This window comes from Astatotilapia calliptera, chromosome 4 (genome assembly GCF_900246225.1).
Source record: "Astatotilapia calliptera chromosome 4, fAstCal1.2, whole genome shotgun sequence".
NCBI lineage: Eukaryota > Metazoa > Chordata > Actinopteri > Cichliformes > Cichlidae > Astatotilapia > Astatotilapia calliptera.
This window is the reverse complement of record NC_039305.1, coordinates 19,740,759-19,768,284: the sequence shown is the minus strand read 5'-3', so window position 1 is coordinate 19,768,284 and position 27,526 is coordinate 19,740,759. Positions and strand designations below refer to the sequence as shown.

Here is a 27,526-nt window from a genome sequence, read left to right as displayed (position 1 = left end):
ACAAAACATCAGCAGACCTGAACAAAAACATCTCAGTGGCTGAGCAGTTGTAGCATGAAGCCACCAGAGGAGGAGCTCTAAGACCACTAAAGAATTGATGGGTGATTTTACTCAAAAAAATAAATTGGGAAATTCCTTACTGGTCACTATTCTTTTTTTTTTTTTTTGCCTGTCCCGTTTGGCTCTTTTGCCATCAGAATTATTGTCTAAAGGCAAAGAAAGATGCCCAACGGATTTACTTTACCAAATTGTCCATTTGATTCACCTTTTATTGTTTATTTTATTTTCACTTGCTGAATACGGGACAGACTTGACTGGGGGAAAGAAGGGGAGAAAGAAAGAGGGAAAGAAAAACAGCTGAGAAGAGGGACGGGGGAGAAGGGCAAAAAACAAAAACCAACAGAATAAGCAGACAAAAAAATAAATAAAAATACATATATCGATCACCTGGATCACCTGTTGAGAAAGAAAAAAGAAAACAAGCAGAAGAAAACGAGAGTAATAGAATAAACAACATCACAATGATATATGGGAATATGAGCAGTTCTCACGGGTTGCCAAGACCAGAATAAACCCTGTTTTATAACTACATCATGCATACGTCAATCCTTGAGGGTGCTACATATTAAATATTATTGTGCAGCACGTAAGATCGACAGCGCACAGTGTGCTTTGAGGTAGGAGCCAAAAAGGGTGTAGTTTGTGTGTGTGAGCACCCATGTGTACACCTGTGAGCATGGACGCGCTTGTATTTAAAAGGTTCCTTCATGTAATGATCTGCTAGAGGGTGTGGGGGGAGCCACAGCCCCGTCCTCCAGGGCATGAAGCAGGTATGGAGGAGATCAAAACTCCAGACATCTAGAGGCCCCCAGAACACAAGAGACCAAGGAAGACCAACAGAGGGGCAGCCGCGCCACTGTCCCAGAAAGAGCTGAGGAGAGTCCCAGATGAGGGGTCACTCAGCAGCTGCGGAGCAGAAGCCAGGGGGGGTTGCAGTGACGCGCCCATGAGCTCCGCCGGCAGCCAGCTGTGCCTGACCCCACCTCCGAAGTGGCCTGAGCGAGCCCCAGGCCCCGATAAGCAGCCGCCAAGGAGTGAGCCGGCGTGTACCTGGACGCCCATCCCCAGACACAAAGAACCACCAACGCACCGACACCTGAGTGAGTCCGCCACCGGCAGGGGAAGTGGTGGGGGGAGATAGGCCTCCAAACCTTGGAGGGCCTGAGATGTCCCCAGAGAGGTGGCGTCTGACACCCAACCTGACATATAGACACAGACATACAGGCACACACAGATACAAACATCCATTCCCACCCTCATGCTCTCATAGGCAATTACTCCACACTCAACCGACGTGGAGACAGACATAAAGAGACGGTGTACACACAATCACACTCCCAAGCGTACTCTACGAACCGGGTCTAGGTACTCTTGCCCCTGGAGGGGGGAACTGCACCCAGACCCAGGTGGTGTTACCCTTTTCCCTGCGGTGGGGAGAAGCAGACTGCCCTGACTGGTCACTATTCTTGATCGAGATAGTCGTAGTAAGAAATTATGCTCACGGCAGTTCAGCACCAGTTTACCATGTCCAAAGGAAACAACAGAAAGCAGCTGTATCTGCAGATGAGCAGCTTAACAGCAGAGGATTGTTTATTATTGTCCTCAAGAGACACAAAGCAAAGACCCGATCCTCTCATAATCTGTTAGAACTTTTTTATTATTATCTTTTAAAATGTTTATATTAATATTATTATGAAAAAAAATTCAGACTCTGATGTTAAGTAAGTTGTTCCTTCGGATCTCCTTCAGAAGAAAGTTTGGCTGAAGGCATTGCGTGCTGACTGCTCTGAGCCTCACTAAGGCAGAGAATCTGATAAAATGACCACAACATACTGTTAAGATTTCTACAATAAACTTAAACTTGTTTTGCTCCACAAGTGTGAAAAAGTTTGATCAGTTTACACAGCCAGCCTCTGTGAGTGTACAGTCTCATGATTATATGTTACCTATCAATTTCTCTGAGCAGGTATACAGTTCAACAGGGTGAAAATAAATGGACAGAATGTGCAGCCTGGTGGCAAGACAGAGACACTGAAACACAAACAATTAGGAGACCTGAGCAAAAAAGTCTGTACTGTTGCACCCAGTGTGACCCCGTGTCCTATATTGAGATTCACATCCAGCTAAACTCTCTCTTGCATCACTTTCTCCAAGGAACAGGCATGTGCTGTATTTGGACAGGATTTCATGCAAAAAAGTGTGAAACTGAATGGATGATCAGCAGATGGATGATATGTCTGTCTTGTGCACTGTAACTGATGACCTTTGGTTGTGGTTGCTTAACGGTTTTTCTTTTCTGTACATGTGGTTAACATAGGAAAGAGTTGTGTTTAAAGGTGTGGTAAAGCTTGCATCATTCCTTGCTTTGGCTTGACATTTTACAAATTCAACAAAGACTGAGAATGGTGGAAGGCTAACATTGTGGTGTTCTTTAAACTTTGACCCTACCATTGTCCACTTCTCTTGAAGATGGAAGGGCAGCTTCTCCACAATTGGATGTACTCCCCTAGCTGTGTCAAGGTAACTTAAATCAGATAAATAACCATATAGCTTTGCAGCTTGGAGTTCACACAGTAGACCTGACAGGTCACAAAGCTTCTGTGGTTCTTTACTGGAGAGCTTTTCTATTGCTTCTGGTAAGCCGTAATGTTCCTCCAGTCTCAACCATATCATCTTCAGACCGGCAGGTGGATGCTTTATGTGGACTGCTTTTAATCTCTTGGCATGTTCAGAAGACTCTGGGCCTAACCAATTCATAAGTAGGTTGATTACTTCATGGCGGTTAGAACAAGGTACCTAATAGTGCTCTGGAATGTGACTTTCCAACTAAAGTAATTTTCTGGCTTAACACAGCTAGTTTGTGTGAATGTGCAGCCAGGCCAGCCTCTGACCATCACCAGTCAGGTCTCTTATTCCGTGAGCAGCTGGTGGACAGATTGGATCAGAGAGCCTGTGGGTAAAGGACTGGAGTGTATTGGAAGTGCACATTATGGATACAATGCATCATACAAAGATTCACTAAAGAACAAGTTCACCATCAGCTTGGATGCTTCCAGCAATACATTGACTCCGGTCTACTTAAGTAGACCAGAGGCCACAGCAACAGCTATTAAAAGGCCTGGGGACTGTCACAGACTGATCTGTACATATTCAGGGTTCGGTGGTGATATTCATGCTGCTTGGATCAGACAGGCTGCTGGAAAAGGACTGGAGTGGATTGCTTAGATCTACTATGATGGCAGATGTTTATATTTTATTAATTTTTTAAATCACTATTATTTAAGTTAAATAAACACAGTATAAACATAATATGATGAATCAGTTTTTCCTTTTTCTTGCACACTCTACATGATCTTTTTTTTTCTCTCATGAGAGGAGTCAATGTAAAATTTCAGGTCTTCAGTCTACTTATCTGACTGCTGGGAACAGTCGACACAGTTTAACATGATGGACTGAAAGTTAGTCATCTCATGAAGTGAGAGGAAGAATATCTCACATTTGTGCATTTCTAAGGTCAGTCTAAACTATTTAACTTACAATTTGTTAGAAATTGCAATGACAGAGGTTGTGTTTGTCTGTCTGTGAGGAAGAGGAGCTGATGCGAACAACGACCTATATGAAACTATGATGGCTGAATGTGTGATAAAGAATATAAGGCAGGGAGTACATGATTAACCTCCAATGTAGATAAGAGCACACATGAGGACTCAAAGCCACCTGAGGAATTGTATTCCCAGTAAAACTAATTTTATTATCATTCAGAAAAGCCTCAGTGTTGACAAGGCAGAGTCATGGCAAATTAATCTCAATAATAATTTAACGAATTAGATCAAAATAAGACCCGAGTTGCAACAAAAAGGAAAGTTAATCCACAGTTAATACCACCAAGGCAATGACAACGTGCCAGACACAAACAGTTTGATGCTGAGTCAAGCAAAGTCACAGCTATGCCATTTGAGACACACTTATGTCTGTGGTGTGCTGTCAAATACTGTACATTTGTGTGTTCAGTAGAAATAAAGAATAACAGTGAGCAGAAAAAAAACCCAATGAGTGTATACAAAAAATGATGAAGTACAGGTAAAGCATAGTGGCCAGCACTAGTAGTGTGTGAGTGACTGTCTTAATACACTGTCAGTTTTAATATGTAAATTAATTAATAATAAATATTCTATTTTTTAGAATTACAAACATAATATAATAAAATCATAAAAAACTGGCAAATTGTACATGATAATTTTCTACTTTTGTAGCTTTGACTTTGTGAAACAGCAGTATTTTTTACTGAGGAGGAGGAGTCAATGCAAAACTCCAACATTCAGTAACTTTATAAATGTTCAAGAATACGAGTCAGGGACCCAATCTCATATACCCACTGTAGATTGGACAAAAACAACTGATTCTTACAATGGCCGGACCTGTTCATTTAGTTATTTTCCTTATTCTTTTTTTTTTCGTGGCTGGTAAGGACTTGTTTTCTTTTGTTTTGTTTTGTTTTAATTTAACAACTGATATGAAGAAAAGTGATTAAACGAATAAGTTGTTAACATTTCTGTAGGTACTGAGGGTCAAACACTGACAGAGTCTGAGTCAGTGATTAAAAGGCCTGGAGACTCCCACAGACTGACCTGTACATACTCAGGGTTCAGCAGTGATATTTATGCTCACTGGATCAGACAGGCTGCTGGAAAAAGACCGGAATGGATTGCTTATATCAACCCTAGCAGTGGCACTGCCCACTCTCAGTCATTGAGAGGCCGCTTTACCATCTCCAGAGACAACAGCAGAAAGCAGGTGTATCTGCAGATGAACAGCTTGACAACTGAGGATTCAGCTGTTTATTATTGTGCTCAAGAGTCACAGTGACACAAGAAGAAGAAACGCTGTACAAAAACTCAGCACATCAAAGTCATAATTTGCTTTCTGCCATTAACGACTTCATCATGAAACAATGAAACAGCTTTTTTAATTAAACATTTTAAAAATGCCATAAAAACTTTGGGTTCATGTTTTTTTTATTATTTATATATTTTTCACACACTAGTAAAAAAATTGGATGGGACTGGCTGGTGCTGACTAGTAGTGTGATCTGGTATCTTTAATTGCTAAGCCCCTCTCTCTCACCTCAGCGGAGGTGTTTAGCTGGTGTTTCTGCAACATAGTATCAGCTAAATTATGGAGGACCACAAGAGCCATGCGCATCGAAATAAAGAATTCTGTGTTTAAAAAATGACTTGTAGAATAAATTCTGCATTTGTAAAGTCATTTTTGAATTCCAATTTAAGGTGAACTGTGGTCCCCGGTCGGAGACGATGTCGGCCGGAATTCCATGGAGCCAGAACACGTGGATTGAAACCGGGAGGTTTCTAAGGCTTTGGGAAGCTTGGGCAAAGCAACAAAATGTACAGCTTTGGAAAAACGGTCAATAATTAATAGAATTACTGTGTTACCTGCAGAGAGGAAGGCCAGTGATGAAGTCGACCGCTATATGAGACCAGGGGCGGCCTGGGGTTGGCAGGGGCTGACTTATTTTGGGCACACATGGAGCAGGCGGAAATATATTCACGGACATCTTTGACTACCAATCGAATTGCTGGATAAAAGAGGCATTGCAATGGATTAGGGGGTGACATGTGAATTTAGAGGCGTGTCCCAGTGTAGTACCTGCGACCGGAGTGCGGCAGGGATGTAGAGTAGTCTGGGAGGCCCGGTTCCCAGGTCTGGGTCAGTGCGCTGCGCCTCCCGAATGGCAGATTCGATCTCCCAAGAGATGGCCCCCACGATGCAGGATGGGGGAAGGATGGGAGACTCGCATGTCACTTTCCCGGAAGCAGTCAATTGTTGTGAAAGTGTGTCTGGTTTGACGTTGCGAGACCTCGGTCTGTGAGTGATGGTGAAATGAAAGCGAGCTAAAAACAGCGCCCACCTGGCTTGACGTTCGTTGAGCCTCTTTGCAGACTGGAGGTACTCTAAATTCTTGTGATCAGTCCAGACGATGAAAGGCTGGACTTTTCCTTCTAGCCAGTCCTGCCACTCCTCCAGGGCCAGCTTGATGGCCACCAGCTCGCGGTCCCCGATGTCATAGTTTTGTTCTGCTGGGGAGAGACGGCGGGAGAAAAATGCACAGGGGTGGAGTTTACCTTTACTACGTCGAGAAAGCACAGCTCCTACCCCTTAATCAGAGGCATCCACTTCCACAATGAACTGCTGGTTAAGATCTGGTTGTGAGAGAATCAGAGCAGAGGCTTCTTCAGTTGTGTGAAGGCCTCCTGAGCTGGCCCATCCCACAGAAAGGGGAGGTGAGACAGGTTAGGGGAGCAGCAATCTTACTATAATCCCGAATGAAGCGTCGAAAAAAGTTTGCAAAGCCCAGGAACGATTGGAGTTGTTTACGATTGACTGGAACCGGCCAGTTCAGCACTGCATCCACCTTAGCAGGGTCAGCCTTAAGGTTTCCCCGTTCAATGATGTAGCCCAGGAATGACACAGTGCTGACATGGAATTCACATTTCTCAGCTTTGCCAAACAAGCGGTTTTCCAGGAGATGCTTAAGGACCTGTCTTACATGACGTTCGTGAAAATGAGCATGTCGTCCAAGTAGACGAAGACAAAATACAGAGGACGTCGTTGACAAGAGCCTGAAAAACAGCTGGAGCATTAGTTAACCCAAATGGCATGACTAGATTCTTGAAGTAACCAAGATGAGTGTTGAAGGCCGTCTTCCATTCATCTCCCTCCCTTATCCTCACCAGATGATAAGCATTGCACAGGTCCAGCTTAGTAAAGATGGAGACTCTCTGAAGCAGTTCAAAGGCAGATGTTAGCAAAGGCAGTGGGTACTTGTTTCTCACATTGATCTTATTAAGACCCCGATAGTCAATACAAGGCCTTAAACTCTATCTTTCTTTTCTACAAAGAAAAACCCAGCCGTAAGAGGAGAGGAAGATGTATCTTTCCAGTGCCTCACGTTCAGGTTGAGAAATACTGTATAAACGGCTCATAGGAAGGGGAGTGCCGGGGAGGAGGTCAATACCACAGTCATAAGGTCTGTGAGGGGGCAACAAAGATGCACGGTCTTTACTAAACACCTCCAGGAGATCATGATAGATGGGAGGGATGGAGGAGAGATCAGGAGAATCAGGGGCAGAGCCTGGATCTGAAGAACTGATAGGCGATATAGTGGCCTTTAAGCAGGTCATGTGACACCCCTCCCCCCACCCCGAAACCTTAGCCGTCTTCCAATCTAGTGTGGGATTGTGTTGTTGCAACCAAGGAAATCCTAATACCAATGGCGTGAGCGGAGCTTTAAACACAAACAAGCGCAGGGTCTTGGAATGATTGCCGGAGGGTGTTAAAGAAATAGGCTCAGTGATATGGGTGACGTCAGGGAGGCGTTGCCCATTGAGTGCCGTAACTTTAAGTCTGTGAGGAAGGAGCTCAGTTGGAATGTTTAATCGGCGGGCTAAAGCTGCATCAATAAAATGTTTGCTCTGCTCCGGAGTCAATTAAGGCACGGAGCGCGTGAGAAGTCGAACACAGTGATTTTTGTGGGGATTAAAAGGTGTGAGGGAGAATCTCTACAAGAAAGTTCGCCCACCCGTACTCCCCTCTCTACTGGCGGGCAGAGAGAATTGAGTTAAAAAGCCTGTACAGTTTTCCAATCCACCAGAAAAAGGCTCGGGGGTTGGGAATGGTCGTTCAGGAAGCGCTGGTGGTGCTGGTTGCGAAAGATTTGCGAAAGAGGAGATTGTGGGATGTACTTAGCAACGTTGTGCGCTGGGCCAGCGCACAACGTTGCAGCTGGCAGCTCTCCGGAGTGAGAGCTGCCAGCTGTTGGTTGATATGCTGCAACATTTGCTCGTGCCGTACCAGTATGACTTCAGGCGAAACAGCAGGCTGATCTGGCTGTGGCACGAATTCCGAGTCCGCTGAGTCCATACTGACTGGATCGTTCTGTTACGGTCACAGGGGGGACTCAAACGCAGGACTCCTTGCTTAACCCTTTGACTGCTGCATGCTCAACCATTTGGTTTAGCATATTTTGAGAGACTATATATAATGAACTGGAGTACTTAGCTTAACTCAACCTTATTGAGCCATCTCTACCACTTGGTTGAGTTATGTTATCCTAAAAAAAAACACTAGATGGCACTGTGTCAGGATACGGCAGGCCTCATCTGCCACCCTCCAACCAGGAAATCAGAAAGCAAAAAATCACTCTGGACACATGGACTGTTTTGGCTAAAAATTTTAAAGGTAAGTACATTTTTCTGCAGTATAAACATGTCAGAGTCTTTACTGAACATGATTATGTCATTTGATACCAGAAAATAGCTGTAATAAATCCATAATATTTTTTTAAAAACATGCTCAACCAAACGGTTGATTTGTCAATTGATGGTAAGAGTAGCAAAACTTAGCTAATGTTTAGAACTGTTGTTTTAACATATGAAATTGACTATTTACTATTGAATATAAATAATTTAATGATCTATACATGTAAATATGACATGTTTAAATTTTTCCATGACAAATACTGTATGTTACAAAATGTTCTAATGTTTAAAGATTTACTCACTTTCTGTGATTATTTTTTAAAGTACAGTTTTAAATGACACATGGAAATCAAACCAACTATATTTCTACAATTTTTTTTTTTTTTAATGTTTATTAGATGGATTGCAAATCCTTTTATGGAGCAAGACAACGCACCTACCTGGCCCTTGTACCTGAAAATTCTCAGGACTCCGATGGTGAACTGAGTGATGATGACCCAATAGAGGATCCAGATTTTCAACCCAATTTTGCAGATGATAGTGATGAAAGCTGCTTTGATGTTTCCCTGGATGAAGATGCTCCTTCAACAAGTAGATCTAATAAACTTTCGCGTAAAATGAGCAAAAAAGGGAAACCTATCCTAAAAACAGTTCCCTTGGATGAAGCAGAGGATACATTAGACCCATCTTCCAAGACCCCAGCCAAGTCTACAAGATGGTACCTGCCACTCTTTGGTTACATGCTTGATCTGTCCATTGCAAATTCCTGGCTGGTCTACAAGAGGGAATGTGGACAACTAAACCAGAAACCAATCACACTCAAAAGATTCCGCCTGGCAGTTGCGCATAGCTTGAAACAAGTCAACAAGCCAGCATCCAAAGTTGGCCGACCATCATTCAGCTCTCCACCACCACCAAAGAAACGATACACCCCAAGACCCTCACATCCACAGCCAGATGTGCGATATGACTGCTTTGGGCATTGGCCACTTCACTGTGACAAGCGAGGCCGATGCAATTACTGTCCAAAGGGCGTCTCAAGATGGAAATGCCAAAAATGCAATGTTTTCTTGTGCTTGAATGCCAGTCAGGAATGCTTTGCAGTGTACCACCAGAAGATCTAATCATCAAGGGGTATTGGTGAAGTTGCATGAACGGCAAAAGAAAAGAGCCAGAACTGTTTCAGTGTGTTCTCAAATTTTTCAGTGCAAAATGGCAGTGGTATATAATATACCACCAGAATTTTCTGGAAAATAAAATAAAAAATGTTAGTGCTGTTCCAACACTACAGTGAAAAGTTTATGTTAACAACAGGTCAAAGGTGAATTTGTATGTTTATGAATTTTCGGTAATTGCAGATCAAGTTTTTGATCAAATTTACAATATTTTTGTGTTTTATACATTTTGTGGTTTGTTATTATAACGCCCACTGTTGAAATGGAATCCAACAATGTTTGATGTTTTACTACCACAACAAAGTGGGTCAAACACAAAATTTGGTAGTTATTGTTTTGCAAAATGAGTATAACCTTTACTTTTTTCTACCAGTTATGTCTGTAGAACTTTATGTAGTTGTACCATAGAGAGACATCTCAACCGTTTGGTAGAGGGTATTTAAAAAACTATAAGGTGTGTATAAATTTTTTTTTGATTGTGATCATTATTGACCTAAAGGAATAGAAAATATGAACAAATAATTTTTTCATTGTATTTTTCTTGGTGAGGCAGTCAAAGGGTTAAAGGAAGAACAGAGGGTTTTTATTTACAAACACCAGGTGAAATGTGTAACAGTGACTCAGTGCTATGTACAAGCGTGCGGGGATCAAGCTTCCAGAGAATCCACGGGGAAAAGCAGGGGAACACTCTCACTCCTCTTCAGTCTCTCTTGGCATCTCACCAGTCATTTACTCCTCTCTCGGACCAGAAACTCCGTAGGGAACAAGGGCAGGTCCAGAGGTCTGTACACAGGGAAACAAAACGTTAGCACAAGAAGCTGAAACGCGGGAACTAGACTGTAGTGTCTAAGCCAGGATTTCACTGACACAGGTCAAGCAACGATCCAGCGAAGAGCAGTGTCACTTCTTCCCTTTAGTAGAGGCCAGTTAATGAGACGCAGGTGTTGATCATCTCCCAGGTATGTAGGCCAAAGGTGGGAGCCCACAATGAACTCCGCCCAGGCAACAGGGGGAGAGAGGGAGAGAGAGAGGGAGAGGAGGAAAAAAAAGAACACAAAGCAAAACTTCTCAGGCAGATCTGTCGGACCATGACACTTTTATACTCAGCTCTCTCTTCACCACAACAGACTGGTGCAGCATCCGCTTCACTGCGGCCGCTGCACCAATCTGTCTGTCGATCTCCGGCTCCCTTCTCCCATCACTCATGAACAAGACCCTGAGATACTTAAACTCCTCCACTTGGGGCAGGAACTCATTCCTGAATCAGAGTGGGCACTCCACCCTAAGCTGTTTAAGTTCCTTAAACAGCTGTACAAAATCCAGTAGTCTTTATCCTGTCTACATGTATCTGATAATCAGTTGTATATTTTAGTTTTTCTCATTTTCTGAATTTTTGTACAAAATAATACACGATAAATTATTTGTCCCAATTTTTAGTCAGTGTAAAAATGACATATTTAAAAACATTCAACATTGTAGACTGTTGTTGCGTGAGTTATCTACTGAGGGATGTATTTTTGTTACATCATCTCCGTTTATAACCTGTAGAGTGACAAATTTCCAAAGACAAGAAGAGAGAGCAGCTAAATTGGGTCTTAATGGTAGTGCAAACAGAGGAATGGTTAGGGCCACAGCGATCCACTGTGTAACTCAAAAAACTTTCAGACCGTGGTTTAAAACTCACACATGATTCAGAAAAATAAACTGCATGTGGCATAAACGCTAATCACACTTGGCAATCTTTCTTCTGTAAAAAACTTCACATCAGATTTACAGAAGAATTTATCAGATCAGATATTAGATCAGATATTGACAGTGGCTGCTAGAATAACACTAAGAAAAGAGCAACAGTGAATAATTCATATGCTTTACACAGATGCTTAAAATATAGTAGACAAAAAAAAGCATTAAAAGTTGTTATTATTAGATAAATACAGGCCAACCCACATCCACAGCGCTGGGATCAGCAGCCCATGTGATACCAAAAATGCAAAATGTTAGCTTTTAAAACTGGTTGCATTTTAGTCTATTATTACAAGATTTGAGAACTAAAATCTTTGGCAAATTGATAAGAAAATATGGATGTGGTGCACATGCAAACTGATATGAGAAATTTAAATGTGCACTTTGTTTCTCTTACTGGCATAACCACACCTCACACCTGCTGTTTGTGATGCTCCGTTGCTCTTTGCATTCTTTCACTTCTGTGTTTTGGTACTTTTTTGAGACCTGGTTGTTACTCAATGCTTCCGCTTGCTGCTTGCCCTGATCACTCTGTCTTATCATGCATAACAACTGTGCAACAGACTTCCTGCCATATTTTCGCCTTGCTGAACAACACTAAACAATGTAAAAGTACAACTCTAACATAACTTAATGACAACTGAAATTGAAGAGTTCTGCATTTACCAGAATCTGAAGGTATGTATAACTTAGATAAGATTAATGTTTTTCCTTGTTGTGTTCACACATGATATTTATAATGAGTTATGTAAATCAAACTAATCTCTTCTTTATTTCAGTGCCATGGATTGTGTCGCCAAACATCACATTGTACCCAGTCTCAGAAGGGGAATTTGGAATCTCACCAGTAAGGCTCATCTGCTAAATGGCTTTTTTCCAGACAACCTGGCTTTGGAGTGGTTTTAGGACAAATCACCACTGAGTCAAAACAGGAAGCCAAGCAGAACGAAGCTAGAAAGTGAAGGGACAGAGCAGAAAACCTTCAGCCTGAGCAGCAAACTCTCAGTGTGGGGACAAGGATCAACTTTTACCTGCAAAGCTAATCACAATTATACTGAATATAAGAAGACAATGAGCATTTGTCACAGTGAGTATGTACAGCTACTGTCTCAAAGCCCATATTCAACATGAACATTTGCAGGAATATGTAAAGCAAATTAAAAACAGTCTTAAGATAAAGCTTATTAATTAGCATGTTTTTTCTTTAATTCCACAGACATTCACCTTCCATTCATGTGGAGATTCCCAAGTTTAAGACTTTAGCGTCAGACTCTAATGTGCAAGGAACATGTTGGGTCCACACTAATTTTGATGCCATGATCTCCTGGCTGATTAATGGAGCGCCACAAACAGCTAATAAGAGTAAAACACAACTCTTATTATAAGTATAAAAAAGATTTTGAGTTGGCGGAAGCAAGTAAAGCATTTAACATGCAGAGGAGAGCAAACGTGTGTCACATCTGCTGAGAAGACTATAAATATTGCAGGTAAGATGATATTAAGATTACAGGAAATTCAGGCATCTTATGACCAAAGAGGACCTAAATAATATTTTTGCTTTTTTTTTTTAATTGTCCTCCAGTTCAAACTCCATAGAAATCAGGATCTTGCCCAGATCTGCTGAAGGGAAAAACTGTCCTCATGTGACCTCTACATCACCTTACAAGTCAATGGTGATTAAAGTTAAAAAAAAAAGAAAAAAAAAAGATTTTCCTGAAGGCTGAAGGCGCTGGCCTCCTTTTAATCAGTAGTTAATTCACAGTCCCTCAGATGTACTGGAAAAAAGACAGAAAGTTTACCTGCAAAGTCAATAAGTTTATAGTCAAACTCTACCAGCTATATTTTTGGTAACAAGCTACTCTTGCTTCCCTTTTAGGCAGCTGATTTAACTTTGTTGATTTATACTTTAATAGTTTCTGTTAAATAGATTAATTGATGCCCTGATTTGTTTCACTTTAGTGGAGCTTCTTCTGGTCCAAAGTACTAAAAATCAAGAATGTGGGATACTGTTTGTCCGTGATTTGAACAGCCCAGCGCGCGCTCCCGACACAGGGAAAACCAATTCTGCAGGGGAGACCTACCTTGGCACTTGTGCAGGTGAAACCAAAGGGAAGATATGCTTCACCCTCATTGTTTTTTTTTATCATCACCACCTTATATGGTATCATAGTTACATTGATTAAGATAAGTGCCTGTCATTTGATTGTTTAAAAGTAAGATTCCAGTCCAATTTTTAAATTATACTGGGCATTTTTACTATAATAATAATAATAATAATAATAATAATAATAATAATAATAATAATAATAATAAACACCATGTTTATCCTTCAGAAAATTGCTTCGTGCTCCAAGATATTGTAATTCTCAGATTTTCCACAAGAGTGAGACAAAGCTCCATGTGCAGAAGCAGCAATATAGTTTCCACCTCTATGTAAAAAAACTACTCATGTAGTGATTTCAAGATGCCGATAAATGTGTTGGTATGCCAATGGTGTTATGAAGAGGTGCAGTCATTTGAAAGCACAAAGACTGTTGTTGTAACTCTTCTTCTTTGCAAACATATGTAGTGTCCTTGTAAATCTGTACACTCCCTGTCTTTGAATGAAATGCATTTGTGTACTTTGGGGGTTTACAGGAATTCACAACTGGCAGGGAGAGCACTAAACACACTAAAGCTTACTATTGGCAACCTCTGAAGTGATCTGGAAAACCACTGGAATTGATTGTGAGCGGCTTTTTCAACTTCCAGCAGAAATAGTTATGCAAGCAGCTTGAGAGGACGTGTAGAAATCAGCAGAGATGACAGCAACAGCATGGTGTATTTGATTTGGTTTGATTCCAATTTGAGGCCAGAGGATTCTGCTATTTATTACTGTGCTAAAGAGAAACACAGTGGTTAAAGCAGCTGAAGAGGCTTTACAAAAACAGCCTGCCATCTACTTTTAGAAGATCCCAAAGGAAGCAGTTGTTCCTCAAAAACAGGGACACCGGCTGATGAGATAATTGTAAGAAATTTCTTTAATAAAAGAGATGATAATGGTAATAAGAAATATTATTTAGAAAAAAAGCAAATATTGAAAATAATGGACATGGATAAAAAAAAAAAAGATTGCCACCTATCAGACATTTATTAAAACAACAGAAGCTCCCATGCTATCACCTTGAGTACCAACCTGTTGTCTGTAGCTCTGCTGCTGGTGGATCCTGTGACTCTCACTGAAGTCGAGACACTAACAGCAAGATCACAGCACATTAAGTGTTACTGTTATTACAGTGATATTCAATGTTTTTTCAAAAACATTTAAATGTGAAAAGTTGTCACAGCTTGCCTCGTTTTTTGTTTTTTTTCTTTTCTTTTTCTTTTCTCTTTTTTCTTTTTTTCAGCAGTGTTTCCCAAATATTACAGTAAAGACGTCATCATCATCACCATCACATCATCATCTACGATCAGTTACGCAGCTGTGTAGAGCTCCTTCCCAAAACCATCATTATGGACCCTTTGTTTATGTCAAGAAAGGCTTTGCTGATCGACAGAATTACACAATAAACCATCAAGAAAGTGATAAGATGAACACCGAGTGCTACATGTCTATAATAAAACAAATGGACTGATGATGAACCCAATTATGATCCTCTGATTTAATCATTCAGTCATTTTAATTAATTGGCTATCGCTACAACCATCATTAAGCCCAACAGATAATACCTACTTAAGTGCGTCTTCTGGTTGACGTGGGTGTCGCATTATCTTTTTTTCCTACCTGCTGAATCACAGTGGCAGATTGTTAAGACAGAGCTCGCGGTCCTCAGTACTTAATTACAACGTGATACTCCAGGTTTGTGCTGCAGACAGAAAGTCAGCACAGCGTCTGCTGCTTCACGTTGTCTGTATGGAGGAGAGTAATTGTGAACAAAGTGCCAGGGGGCTGAACTCTATCAAATTTATTGACTGCCTCTCACTGTTGCATGACAATAACCCTTCTCTGGAGTAACCCACCTGCCCGCCCTCATTGCTCTGCTGGCAGTTCTAGAGGTTAAGGCCACAACAAACCACTGATTTACTGGGCCCCAGAACAAATGGGAGCAAGCACCAAGGGGGTTTCAAAGTAGCCTGCAATATTCGATTTCTTCTGCCTCCCCGTTCCAGGCCACTGACTTTTCAGAATAAGCAGATATTCTCTAACCTCAAGGCTAAAAGCAAGGCATATGAAGTCAGCCGACTACAAGAGCCTTTAATGAGCAGATATACTGTTTGTTAGGTAAATTTCCCGGATATTTTGTTTCACTTGTGCCAGCTTCGGGCAGAAATCTCTCAACTTGTTCCTGCTGTAGCAAACGGTCTCTCCAGGGCTTATCAGGCGGGTGCAGATGAGGAGCACTGTGGTCTGGAGAAGGTTCTAATCTGTCTTCTCTACTGTGCTGAAGCAGATACATGCTGTGGGTTTGTGTATGATGTGTTGGGAGAGATGTGTGTATATGAGGACTACTTAAAGGGACGCCAACAGAACGTACGAGTTGGAGAGAAAGGATCTAGCCACGACACAGTCAGCAAAACTAGTTTTCATCAAAAGGCTTTCCTTTCTGTCACATATGGGCTGTTTTAGTGTTGGCAAATATTACTGTCATTTCAGAGTGGATTAAAAAAGCACCTCCTATTTCAACTTTTTCTTTGGCAATGTAAGCAGTTTTACCTTTTTATGAGTCAAATAAGGTAGAATTGGAAAAGCTGTCTCAGCTTGCCTTGTTAAATGTGCACTCACTAAATGTGCAACTCACTGAATACTGAAAACAACAGAACTGAAAAAAAGGGAACTTTTTTGGCACGGGTCTAACTGTATATCTTTGTGATTTTAGAATAAGATTTGAAATGTCAGTTTTATCTTTTATTTCCTGTTTATGTTTATTTTCTGTTTTTTTGTTTATTTTTTTAAAACAAGAAATGAATTAAAGAATGTCTGAACTGATTTGACAAAACCACTTTTTTTTTTTTTTTTACAATTCTTTATATCTCTTCAGATCTCTTATAATCTGTCAGCATCCATCTATATGCAAAGCAAACCACCTGATAGTCGACTATAAAGACTTGAAATCATGCCACCTGTTAAAACAGAAGAAGAAAGGTTCCCATCAGATTATCCTGAGTACCAAAATGTTCTCTGTGTCTCTGCTGCTCCTGCTGGCTGCTGGATCCTGTGAGTCTCACTGAAAAAAAAATCACTGACAGAATGATCACAGCATACTGACTGTTGCTGTCACATAAAACATGTTTTCTCTACAGGTGTGAAGTGTGAACAGCTGACACAGCCAGAGTTTGTGACTGTGCAGCCAGGTCAGCATCTGACCATCACCTGTCAGGTCTCTTATTCTCTAAGCAGCTGGAGGACAGCTTGGATCAGACAGCCTGCAGGGAAAGGACTGGAGTGGATTGGAGGTGCACATTATGGACACAACACATACTACAAAGATTCACTAAAGAACAAATTCACCATCAACTTAGACACTTCAAGCAAGACAGTGACTCTAAATGGACAGAATATGCAGCCTGGAGACACTGCTGTGTATTACTGTGCCAGAGGGTCACAGTAATACAAAACATCAGTGGAGCTGAACACAAACCCCTCAGAGCTTCAACATGTGTAACATCCTCCACCAGTACAGGAGCCCCCAGACTACAGAACACTGTTATCTGCTGCATGTCGCTGTTTAGCAGTGGAGATTGACATGATAATATATATTTTTTGAAGTTATAGTTATGAATAAAGTTTTACATTTTCAACCTTAGTAACTTGCTCAATTTGACATTTTTTTTCTGTAATTAAGTGACAATAATATATTTTGATACTCATTTATATGATAAGTTTTTCCAGCTAAACCTTTGTGTAAAACCACCTGTAATGAAGGTTAGAATTGGTTGGTTTTCATTATTTGCAAAACTAAAATAATACAAATATGTAATGATCACTAAGCAGGCAGGACTCATGCTAAAGTTCACTGAATTTATTTAAAGTGAATTAAAATACAAACTAAACCTTGGCACTAATGAAGGTCCCAGTAGGACAGGGCTGACTTTTCCACAAATCCACACTGATACAGATTCTCTCATAAAAACACCAAATAGCTCTCCTCTCCTTAGCAGAAATTTTGAGAAGGACAAAGGTCTAGGAGCCAAGTTTTGCTAACCGATGCAATGCAATGATCCAGCAAAGACTGATGATCTGACGTTACATCAAGTAGTGGCTGCAAAGAAGTACATGAGGGACAGGTGTGTGCACGGATAACCTGAGATGTGTCCCGCCTCCACACAAAAGCAGCACAAAGGATAGAAAGAGAGAAAATAGAGCGAACTGAGGACAAAGCAATATTCCTGAAATATGCACATTATCTAAGTCATCACAGGGGTAGATGAGAGAAGCCTACTGTTTATTGTTTAAGATAAGATAAGATAAGGTAAGATAAGACTTTATTGATCCCACAACGGGGAAATTTTTGCGTCACCTCAGCTCAGGTACATATATCAGATGGAAATACAAAAATACAAATACGTACAATCAATGAAAAAAAGTAAGATAATACACTATATACAATGGTAGCATACACAGTATGTGATTATGGATATAGTTGGAAATATGGAAGACATAAACTATATAGCTTGATATAGCTATTGTACCACTACTATTCCTATTTATAGACATGTACACATACACATGTACACACTTAATATACATATGTATACATATACATACATATATACCTGCACATGTCCATACACATGGAAGGTCCATTATGCATGAAGTGGTGACCGTGGATGTCCACAGTGTCCAGTGACTCATGACATCGTGATTGAGGAGTTATAGAGTCTAACTGCTGTTGGGATGAATGATCTGCGAAAGCGCTCCTTCCTGCAGCGAGGGTGTTTCAGTCTCTGACTAAAGGAGCTGCTCAGCCCACTCACATACTCATGCAGTGGGTGATGTGGGTTGTTCATGATGGATGTCAGCTTTACTAACATCCTCCCCTCACCAAAGTTTAGTCAAAGTTTTACAAATAAAAACATGTTTTTAATTTAATTTAAAAAAAACTATAAAATATACAGTAAAATTATATCTGTCACTTCCCATATATTTGTCCTCCCATTGATATCCTGATATTAATCTTCAGGCTTTGCAGTTTGCATGTTTTCTCTGTTTCAATCATCAGAAAAGATGCAAAAGTTAATGACCCTGTGTTTCTGGCTGCCTGGAAATTAGGTTGGGCCATCTGGCTTTTTAAAAGAAATCTTAAGGGCACTTCAGATACAATGTGACGACAGCACTGCTGTGCCCAGAAACCCATTATGTCCAGTGGCTTGCTCCTCATCATTCTACTTATCCTAGTAGAAAAAAGGAATGACAGGGACCGGCTGAAGATCATAGCAGAAAAAACCCCAAAATAAATTATGTGCTACATGCTGAACAGGGCAGCCAGTGCAACAAACATTTCAGGTCATTTACTCAAACTAGCAGTCTGGGCAGCACGCTCTACTTTTTATAGAAAGCTATTATAACATATCATTCTATTCATCTGTTAGTTGCTAAAAATATTTACTAAGTTCTTTATATACTGCTGAGTTTACTTTGTAGGAGGAGTCTATGTAAAACTGATACCTTCAGTAGATTTATATATCTTGGTACTCAATCTACCAGAGACACTGCAGACTAGACAAAGACATTTGACCTTAACAATGATCAGAAAAGTTTATTTTGCTATTTTACTGATTTTATTTTATTTTTTCTTGACTGGTAAGGACGTTTTTTACATTTTTTGTTCAAATTAATTGTTATGAAGTAAACTTTTTGGAATAATAAGCCATTAACATTTCTGTAGGTTCTGAGGGTCAAACACTGACTGAGTCTGAATCAGTGATTAAAAGGCCTGGAGACTCCCACAGACTGACCTGTACATACTCAGGGTTCAGTGGTGATGACCGTTATGCTTGGATCAGACAGGCTGCTGGAAAAGGACTGGAGTGGATTGCTTGGATCAGCAGTGGCAGCAGCAGCTGGTACTCTCAGTCATTCAGAGGCCGCTTTACCATCTCCAGAGACAACAGCAGAAAGCAGGTGTATCTGCAGATGAACAGCTTGACGATTGAAGATTCAGCTGTTTATTATTGTACTCGAGAGTCACAGTGACACAAGAGGAAGAAATGCTCTACAAAAAGTCAGCCCATCAAAAGATGGAACAATTTGTTGCCAGCTGTTTTTCCCCTTAAAGTTACAGAAATTACAGTTAAGTTATCGAAAGATGTAATAACACTGCCTCAATGGGAAATGCTTTTATGATGTCTTGTCTTAATTTAATTTTTTATCAATTAAAAACAAACAAAGACAAAGACATATTAAAATCTAAATTTCTGTTTTAAATAATTGTCTTTTAATTATGCCCAAACCAATACTACAGTAGAACCACAAGGCCATTCATTCTCTCTTATAATCGGTCATTGTCCTTCTGTACAGAAAGCAAAGCTCCTCACACACTGATATAAAGATTAATATCAGCCTGGTGCAGGAGAAAATGAGAAGTTTTGGGTTATCACCCTCAGTACAAGTTCTCTGTAGCTCTGATGGCACTGTTGGATCCAAAGAGTCTCACTGAGGCAATGACAGTATGATAAAAATACATGGTTTTATTGTATTGTTTTATTATATTAGGGATCCTGCAGGGACAGAACTGGATTGATAATACAAATTATACTGCACAAGGACAAGTTGACTATCATCTTAGACACTTCAACCAGGACGTGTATTACTGTGCCAGAGAGTCACAGTAATACAAACCATCAGTATAGCTGAATGAAAAATCCCTCAGAGCCTCAACACTGGTAAGTGTTAATAACTCAATAGGTCAGTCATGACAAAACAAGAAAATGTCCATAATTAAGTCACAATAATTTATGACAATGACAAAAAATAATTCAATGTCACATCCCTAATCAAATTCCCACTCCCTCACTGTGATATCCTGATACAAATCTTCATGCAGTTTATAGCAGCACAAAACATCCAAACTCCACTTGTTGCTTGCAGGTTAATCCATATTTCTATTTCATCCTGTCCCTTGTAATCTGTATTAAAAATGAGCTTCCTCACAGACACATATAAGAACTTGACATGGTGAATTTTGTTGAACCAGAACAAGAGAAGCTTCCAGAAGATCACTTTCAGCACCAACATGTTCTCTGTAGCTCTGCTGCTGGATCCTGTGAGTCTCACTGAAAAGAAACACTGACATCATGGATGCTACGCACTGTTACTTTATGTACAATTAACTACAGTGTGAACAGTTGACACAGCCAGCCTCTGTGACTCTGCAGCCAGGTCAGCATCTGACCATCACCTGTCAGGTCTCTTATTTGCTGAGCTACCACACAGCTTGGATAAAAAAAAAAAAAAAACCCTGCAGGGACAGGACTGGATATTCTGCAGACTGCAGATTCATACTACAAAGATCCACTGAAGAATAATTTCAGTATCGAATTTAAAAACTTCAAACAAGAAAGTGACTTGAAAATTAACCAGATTTGCAGACTGAAGTCACTGGTGTGTATTACCATAGCGCCAGAGAGACACAGCCCATCAGCTTAACAAACCCCCTCAGTTGTAGCATCAAACTACCAGAGGAGGAGCCCTCAGATCATGAATGAATTATTCAAGATTATTTTTCTCTGGAAGTCAGTTTGTTGATAAATTCTCCAAGGTGAGTCTGTAAGCACATCTTATAATAATAATGATAATGATGATAAAATGTCACAGAATTAAAATAATTTCAATGAGAAATTTAAATATAGTGAGATTAAATGATACTTGTTGATTTGAGGTTTTGTTTGAAATCTCACCATCTTCACTTTTTCAAGGAATTTGTCTCTTTTGAAAGACAGATAACTTGTTTTTAGGTTGATATAGAAATTATTTAATGAATTAATATAATATATCTGTAAAGAGAAATCATCATCATCCACAGACCTCCAAAAACCTGTGCAGATACTCAAAATGCAGACCAAAGTTTTTCATGAAATACTTCATCATCCTTTTTTTTTTTTGCTTCCACAGAAATCATTAAAATATCTATAATATATGATAATATATGAATATAACATATGATCATGTTTGTGTTTTATAAGTATTAATCAAAAAACGTCATTAAGAAAATTGACAATAGTATCTTCACCTTAACCTGTTTTATTGATATAATCAGACTTTAAAACAGATTTATATATTACATATCCTAACTACATGGCTAATTGTGACTGGTCTTAAAAAATTGTGAGGTGAATGCAAAACCACAATATTTTTGCATGCTGCTCCTCCTCTATAAATCTGACTTCAGAGAAGATGACAGGAAGCTAAGGACACACAGTTTGACAGTATGGACTACAGCAGCGGTCCCCAACCTTTTTTGCGCCACGGACCGGTTTATGTCCGACAATATTTTCACGGACCGGCCTTTAAGGTGTCGCGGATAAATACAACAAAATAAAACTAGCACCGGTACCGAAAAAAAGAAGATTTATTCATAACACACGTGAAAAGACCCAGGAAAACCGAGTTAACGATAAAAATGATAACAAAATAACGCTAAAAACCAATAAAAACCCTGAAAACCATACATTTCACACCCGAGCCTCAAGTCTCGCGGCCCGGAACCAAACAACTGGGGGTTGGGGACCGCTGGACTACAGGACAGGACTGCTGCTGTTAACTATCTGCTGGGCAGGTGAAAATACTCATAGACCTGATATTACACAACATTTGTTTCTCTCAACAAACTATTTAACTCAGTGTGATTTGGTGCTGTTGACAGGTGTTGTTGGTCAGACTCTGATTGAGTCTAAACCAGTCATTAAAAGGCCTGGAGAATCCCACAGACTGACCTGTACAGGCTCTGGATTCACATTCAGCAGCTACCCTATGAACTGGGTCAGACAGGCTCCTGGAAAAGGACTGGAGTGGATCGCTTTTGTACACACAGGCAGTTCTCATTTCTTTTTTTTTCTTTTTTTGCCTGTCCCATTTGGTTGTTTAGCCATCAGAATTGTTGTCTGAAGACCAACAAGGATACCCAATGGATTTATTTTGCCAAATGGATCATCGTGGCATTGCCATATTGGTCCATTTGATCGACGTTTGTTTTTATTATTTATTTTATTTTATTTTCAGTTGTTACAGACGGGACAGACATGAGTGAGGGATAGGAAAGGGAGAAAGAAAGAGGAAGGAAAAGAAAAACAGAAGGGGAGAGGGACAGTGAGAAAGGGAAAAAAAATCTCCTGGATCACCTGTTGAGAGAGAAAGAATAGAAAACAAGCAAAAAAAACCCCAAAGCAACATACTAAACACAACACCATCGCATTAATCTAGCTAAGTGTAAACAGCAGTAAATACTAAATATTGAATGTTGTTGTGCAGCACGCAGGACAGACAGCGCACAATGTGCTTTGAAGTAGCAGCCAAGAAAGGTGTAATTTAAGTCTACGAACAGTGCCACCCTCATGGGAAGGGCTGAGGATCCCCAGACGAGGGGTCACCCAGTAGCCACCGAGCAGAAGCTAGAGGGGGCTGCACGCCGGCTCCGCCGGCAGCCAGCTGTGCCAGAATGAACCGAGCCGCAGGCCCAGAGGCCAGACAGGCTCCTGGAAAAGGCCTGGAGTGGATCGCTTTTGTACACACAGGCAGTTCTCATTTCTATTACTCCCAGTCAGTCCAGGGTCGATTTACTATTTCCAGAGATGACTCCAGCAGTAAAGTCTATCTACAGATGAACAATCTGAAGACTGAGGACACAGCAGTTTATTACTGTGCCCGACAGACACAGTGAGAAACAATAACAGGAGAGTCATACAAAAACTACTTCCTCTATTTACCAATAACGTGGAATACTGAATTTTATCAAAAAAGGTGGCATTTTCTTTAGAAATGCGAGATGAAATTTTCCTCAATGTACTCTGATGCTAAGTGGTAATACACATGTCGCATACAATGCTATTCTGTATTAAAAAGTGGAAACAACATTTTCAGAATCAAAAAGTTATTAATGAGCAGCTATGGCAAAACTCTAACTGTGTATCTTCATGAATGTGCAAAGAGTTTTGAAATTTTCCAGTTAAAAATAAAGTAAAATACTGTCCACTTCTGTTTTGCAGTATTTATATATTAAATAAATATTTTTTTAAAACTTTATTTAAAGTCAAATTGATATAAAATTCAGGGAAAGCACAAAAATTTAAATTTTTTAGATTGAATTGCAAAATGTTTCAAGGGGAGTGTTTTTTTGTTCTTCTAATCCATTGCAGGTTTATAGAAACCTGGCCTGTATTAATACACCAAGACAATGAAACACTCTTGATATATAAAACATTTTCTAGAAACATTTTTTAGAAAGATAAACTGAAATTAAAGGACAAAAAACATTGCATTAGATAAAATGTATTTCATATGAGGAAGCTGCAGATTAATTTACATTTTTAAGTTCCATCCATTCGCTTCCGCTTATCCTTTTCAGGGTCGCGGGGGGCGCTGGAGCCTATCCCAGCTGTCATAGGGCGAAAGGCGGGGTACACCCTGGACAGGTCGCCAGTCTGTCGCAGGGCCAACACACAGGGACAGACAACCATTCACACTCACATTCACTCGCACATTCACGCCTAGTGGCAATTTGGATTATCCAATTAACCTATCCCCACAAGCTGCATGTCTTTGGACGGTGGGAGGAAGCCGGAGTACCCGGAGAGAACCCACGCAAACACGGGGAGAACATGCAAACTCCACACAGAAAGACCCTGGCCTGATGTTGGAATTGAACTCAGGACCTTCTTGCTGTGAGGCAACAGTGCTAACCACCGTGCCACCGTGCTGCCCATTTTTAAGTTATTTTATATAAAACAAGATGTTAAAATAGATCCACTTCTTAGAAAACATCTCATTTGATTACTTGCACATTCAGGATTACCATTTTTAACAATAATTCATTTGAAGTTGTGTGTGTGGCTTTCTGATAAATAGGTCCCTCCCTGGCAATGTGATAGTGACACAGTTTGTTGCTGAGAAAAGCAAGTTATAGCCAAGCCATCTGGTGTGCACTTATGCCTGTGGTGTGCTATCAAATACTGTACATTTGTGTGTTCAATAGAAATAAAGAATAATAAAGAAAATCATTGAAAAAAATGACAAAGTGCATGAAGAGCACATTGGACAGCACTACTAGCTGTATAAAACACAATGGTATGAAAATTGTGTATGCATGATGGTCTTGAAAAAATGGTCAGTTTTATATTTGAAAATTAGAATTTGCTTTAAAATTACAAACAATATATATAAAACTCACAGAAAACTGGCAAAGTGTACATGTTCATTTTTTACTTTGTCAAACAGGAGTATTTTTCCAGGGAGGAGGAGTCAATGCAAAACTCATATATTAACTAACTTTATAAGTGTTCAAGCCTAAGTCAGGGACCCAACCTCATATAGACACAGCAGACTGGGCAAAGACAACTGACTTTAACAATGACCAAACCTGTTCATTTAGTTATTTTCCTGATTCTGTTTTGTTTCTTGGCTGGTAAGGACATATAAGAACATACATTTTGCTGAGCAAATTATATGATATGAAGAAATGTGAAAACTAATGAGTTGTTGACATTTGTGTAGGTACTGAGGGTCAAACACTGACAGAGTCTGAACCAGTGGTTAAAAGGCCTGGAGACTCCCACAGACTGACCTGTACATACTCAGGATTTGATTATGATATTGGTGCAGCTTGGATCAGACAGGCTGCTGGAAAAAGACTGGAATGGATTGCTTATATCAACCCTAGCAGTGACACTGCCCACTCTCAGTCATTCAGAGGCCGCTTTACCATCTCCAGAGACAACAGCAGAAAGCAGGTGTATCTGCAGATGAACAGCTTGACAACTGGGGACTCTGCTGTTTATTATTGTGCTCAATTCTCACAGTGACACAAGAGGAAGAAACTCTGTACAAAAACTCAGCACATCACAAAAGGAACAATTTACTTTATGCCGTTCACAATGACAGTAATGAACTGCAGTTCAACATCATTAACACAAGAAGAAACAACAAAGGCACAAGGATCTGCAAAATATTTAACAGTATCAATTGGGATTAGTAATCAGTTTAATAATCTATTTCAAATATTTACTGAAATTACAGTCTTATTTAGTTTTCAGCCCACATGTTCTAATCTTTAATAGTATCTTTTTTAATGATATTTCTGAATTACGCCAAAATACAACAGAGAAAAGAGTATGTTGTTTTTCAGACTCTCCAACTTTAAACCAGAGGACTCTTCTGTGCACAGTATTACTATGTCTGATACACACATTGGTACGAGGAAATGTTGAAGATATACAAAAACTCAATCAGTTCCTTTGTTGTTTAAAAAGTAGGGCTCTAAATATGAATGTACAAATGCAAACTAAGAGGGAGCAGCTGGTGTTGTGGTTTGTGGTCTTCTGTTCCTTATTGTCAATAAAATGTTATTTTCTTTAATATGCATACAGGTACACACAACAACAGCTCATCATATAGTTTATGAATTCCTGTTTCCATCACTCTGAACGGTCCTACATACTCAAAAGAGTCAAAAGAGATTCAGAATCTCAAGAGTTTCTTTTCCTGGTTAATATCAGTACAAAAATTCTTTCTGAGCAGAAAAAACAGACAAAAAACCCCATAGATGCTTTAATAAATGTAATAGACCACCACCCAGTGTAAGGTTTATGACACAGCTACCCTAAAGTACTTATAATACAGTTTTTTCTGATTGCTTAAGCACATTTTTTGTAACCATTGGCTAATTTTGCAAAACTCTTCACACAAATAAGAAAACCTGTCACCCAATTATCAAAACATTGTAGTTCTCTTGCAAAAGCAAACACAGCTAGATTAACTCTTCACACCTTCGTAAAAATGGTGTTTCCGTATCAAACAGTACACACAAGCCATCATCTACTAAGCACACAATGCGCCAACTGCACACTGATGGTATGAATACAAAACACATCTGGCTTTTGCTTTCTCTGTGCACAAGGTAGGCTATGTCAGTTTGAGCTCATACTTCTGTCATAGATCCATAAGCATAGAGGGATCCAAACTTCAAGTACTGGTGTTTATTCAAACACATCAAAACAAACACAAGTGTTTATTTCCAAGTATAGGATTATTTGCAATCGCCATAATGACTATATGGGTTACTTGGTCTGCAGTGAACATGCTTCCTCTGCCCCAGCATCTGGTCATCTAGCAATTCTGTAAAGTAACAATTTCAGTATTTTTACATCAATGGTATTGGTGTGTTTCTCATTGGCATATGGCAGTGCTACAAATCTTTGTGCGAAGTGACTGTACTAACCAATTCTCATTTCAAGATGTCCTTATGGTACTTGCTACAGTGTAGCGGCTCGAGTTAGGCTGGACCCGTTGGCCAGCTACCCTCAGGGTCATTCCACGGTTGATGACATGGTCCACTATTGTAGCTCTGATGTCATCAGCAATTCTATTTCTTACTCTTCCTACCCTTCCTCTCCCCCCTCCTCATCTTCCTCTCCCCCCTCCTCGTCTTCCTCTTGCTCCTCCTTGTCCTTGTCGTCCTCTTCATCCTACTTCTTCCCCTCCACGTCCTCTTCCTCGGCCTCCTCTACTTCTCACTCTTTCTGCTCCCTCCATTGTACTCCGCACACACAGCTTACCTGTATTATAGTGCTTAGGCTGATTGCAAAGTGAACTAATTATCTAAAAAAGTTTTCACATGTGAAAGTGTGCCAGACAGTTGGCAAATTAGTGTTAATGATAGCCATACATGTGTATACTTTTGCTAGGAGTGTGTTGGAAATTTGGTAATTGAGTGTTGTGCAGTGAATTGTGCCTACAGTTTTGCAAAGTGTGTGTTACAAAATTGCAAACTGAGTGCAAAGCAGTTTTTGTGCTTTTAGTTTTGCAAACTCAGTGAGTGGTTTTGCTATAAGTCTGAATAGTTTTAGAGATAGTGCTACAGGAATCACAGTTAGGGTTTAAGCATTCAGAAAAAACTGTAATATATATTTTTTGAATGTTGTTACAGTTTTTTCTGAATGCTTAAACCCTAACTGTGATTCCTGTAGCACAATCTCTAAAACTATTCAGACTTATAGCAAAACCACTCACTGAGTGTGCAAAACTAAAAGCACAAAAACTGCTTTGCACTCAGTTTGCAATTTTGTAACACACACTTTGCAAAA

The 27,526-nt window shown here is 40.0% G+C and overlaps 1 long non-coding RNA gene and 1 gene segment (V, D, J or C); both read left to right on the top strand.

Moving 5' to 3' along the window:
* Positions 1–11,800: 11,800 nt before the first annotated feature.
* Positions 11,801–13,286, top strand: LOC113020978 (uncharacterized). Of its 2 annotated transcripts, XR_003272251.1 has the most exons (5): positions 11,801–11,932; positions 12,034–12,341; positions 12,471–12,741; positions 12,837–12,927; positions 13,214–13,286. It is a non-coding gene; the product is annotated as an uncharacterized LOC113020978 (long non-coding RNA). The 2 variants fall into 2 exon arrangements; XR_003272252.1 differs by lacking the exon at positions 12,837–12,927.
* Positions 13,287–13,325: 39 nt separating this feature from the next.
* LOC113020965 (Ig heavy chain V region 5A-like) lies at positions 13,326–17,027 on the top strand. The segment is given in 3 exon segments: positions 13,326–13,351; positions 16,273–16,448; positions 16,535–17,027. Coding segments are annotated over 2 exon segments (351 nt in total).
* The last annotated feature ends 10,499 nt before the right edge of the window (positions 17,028–27,526 follow it).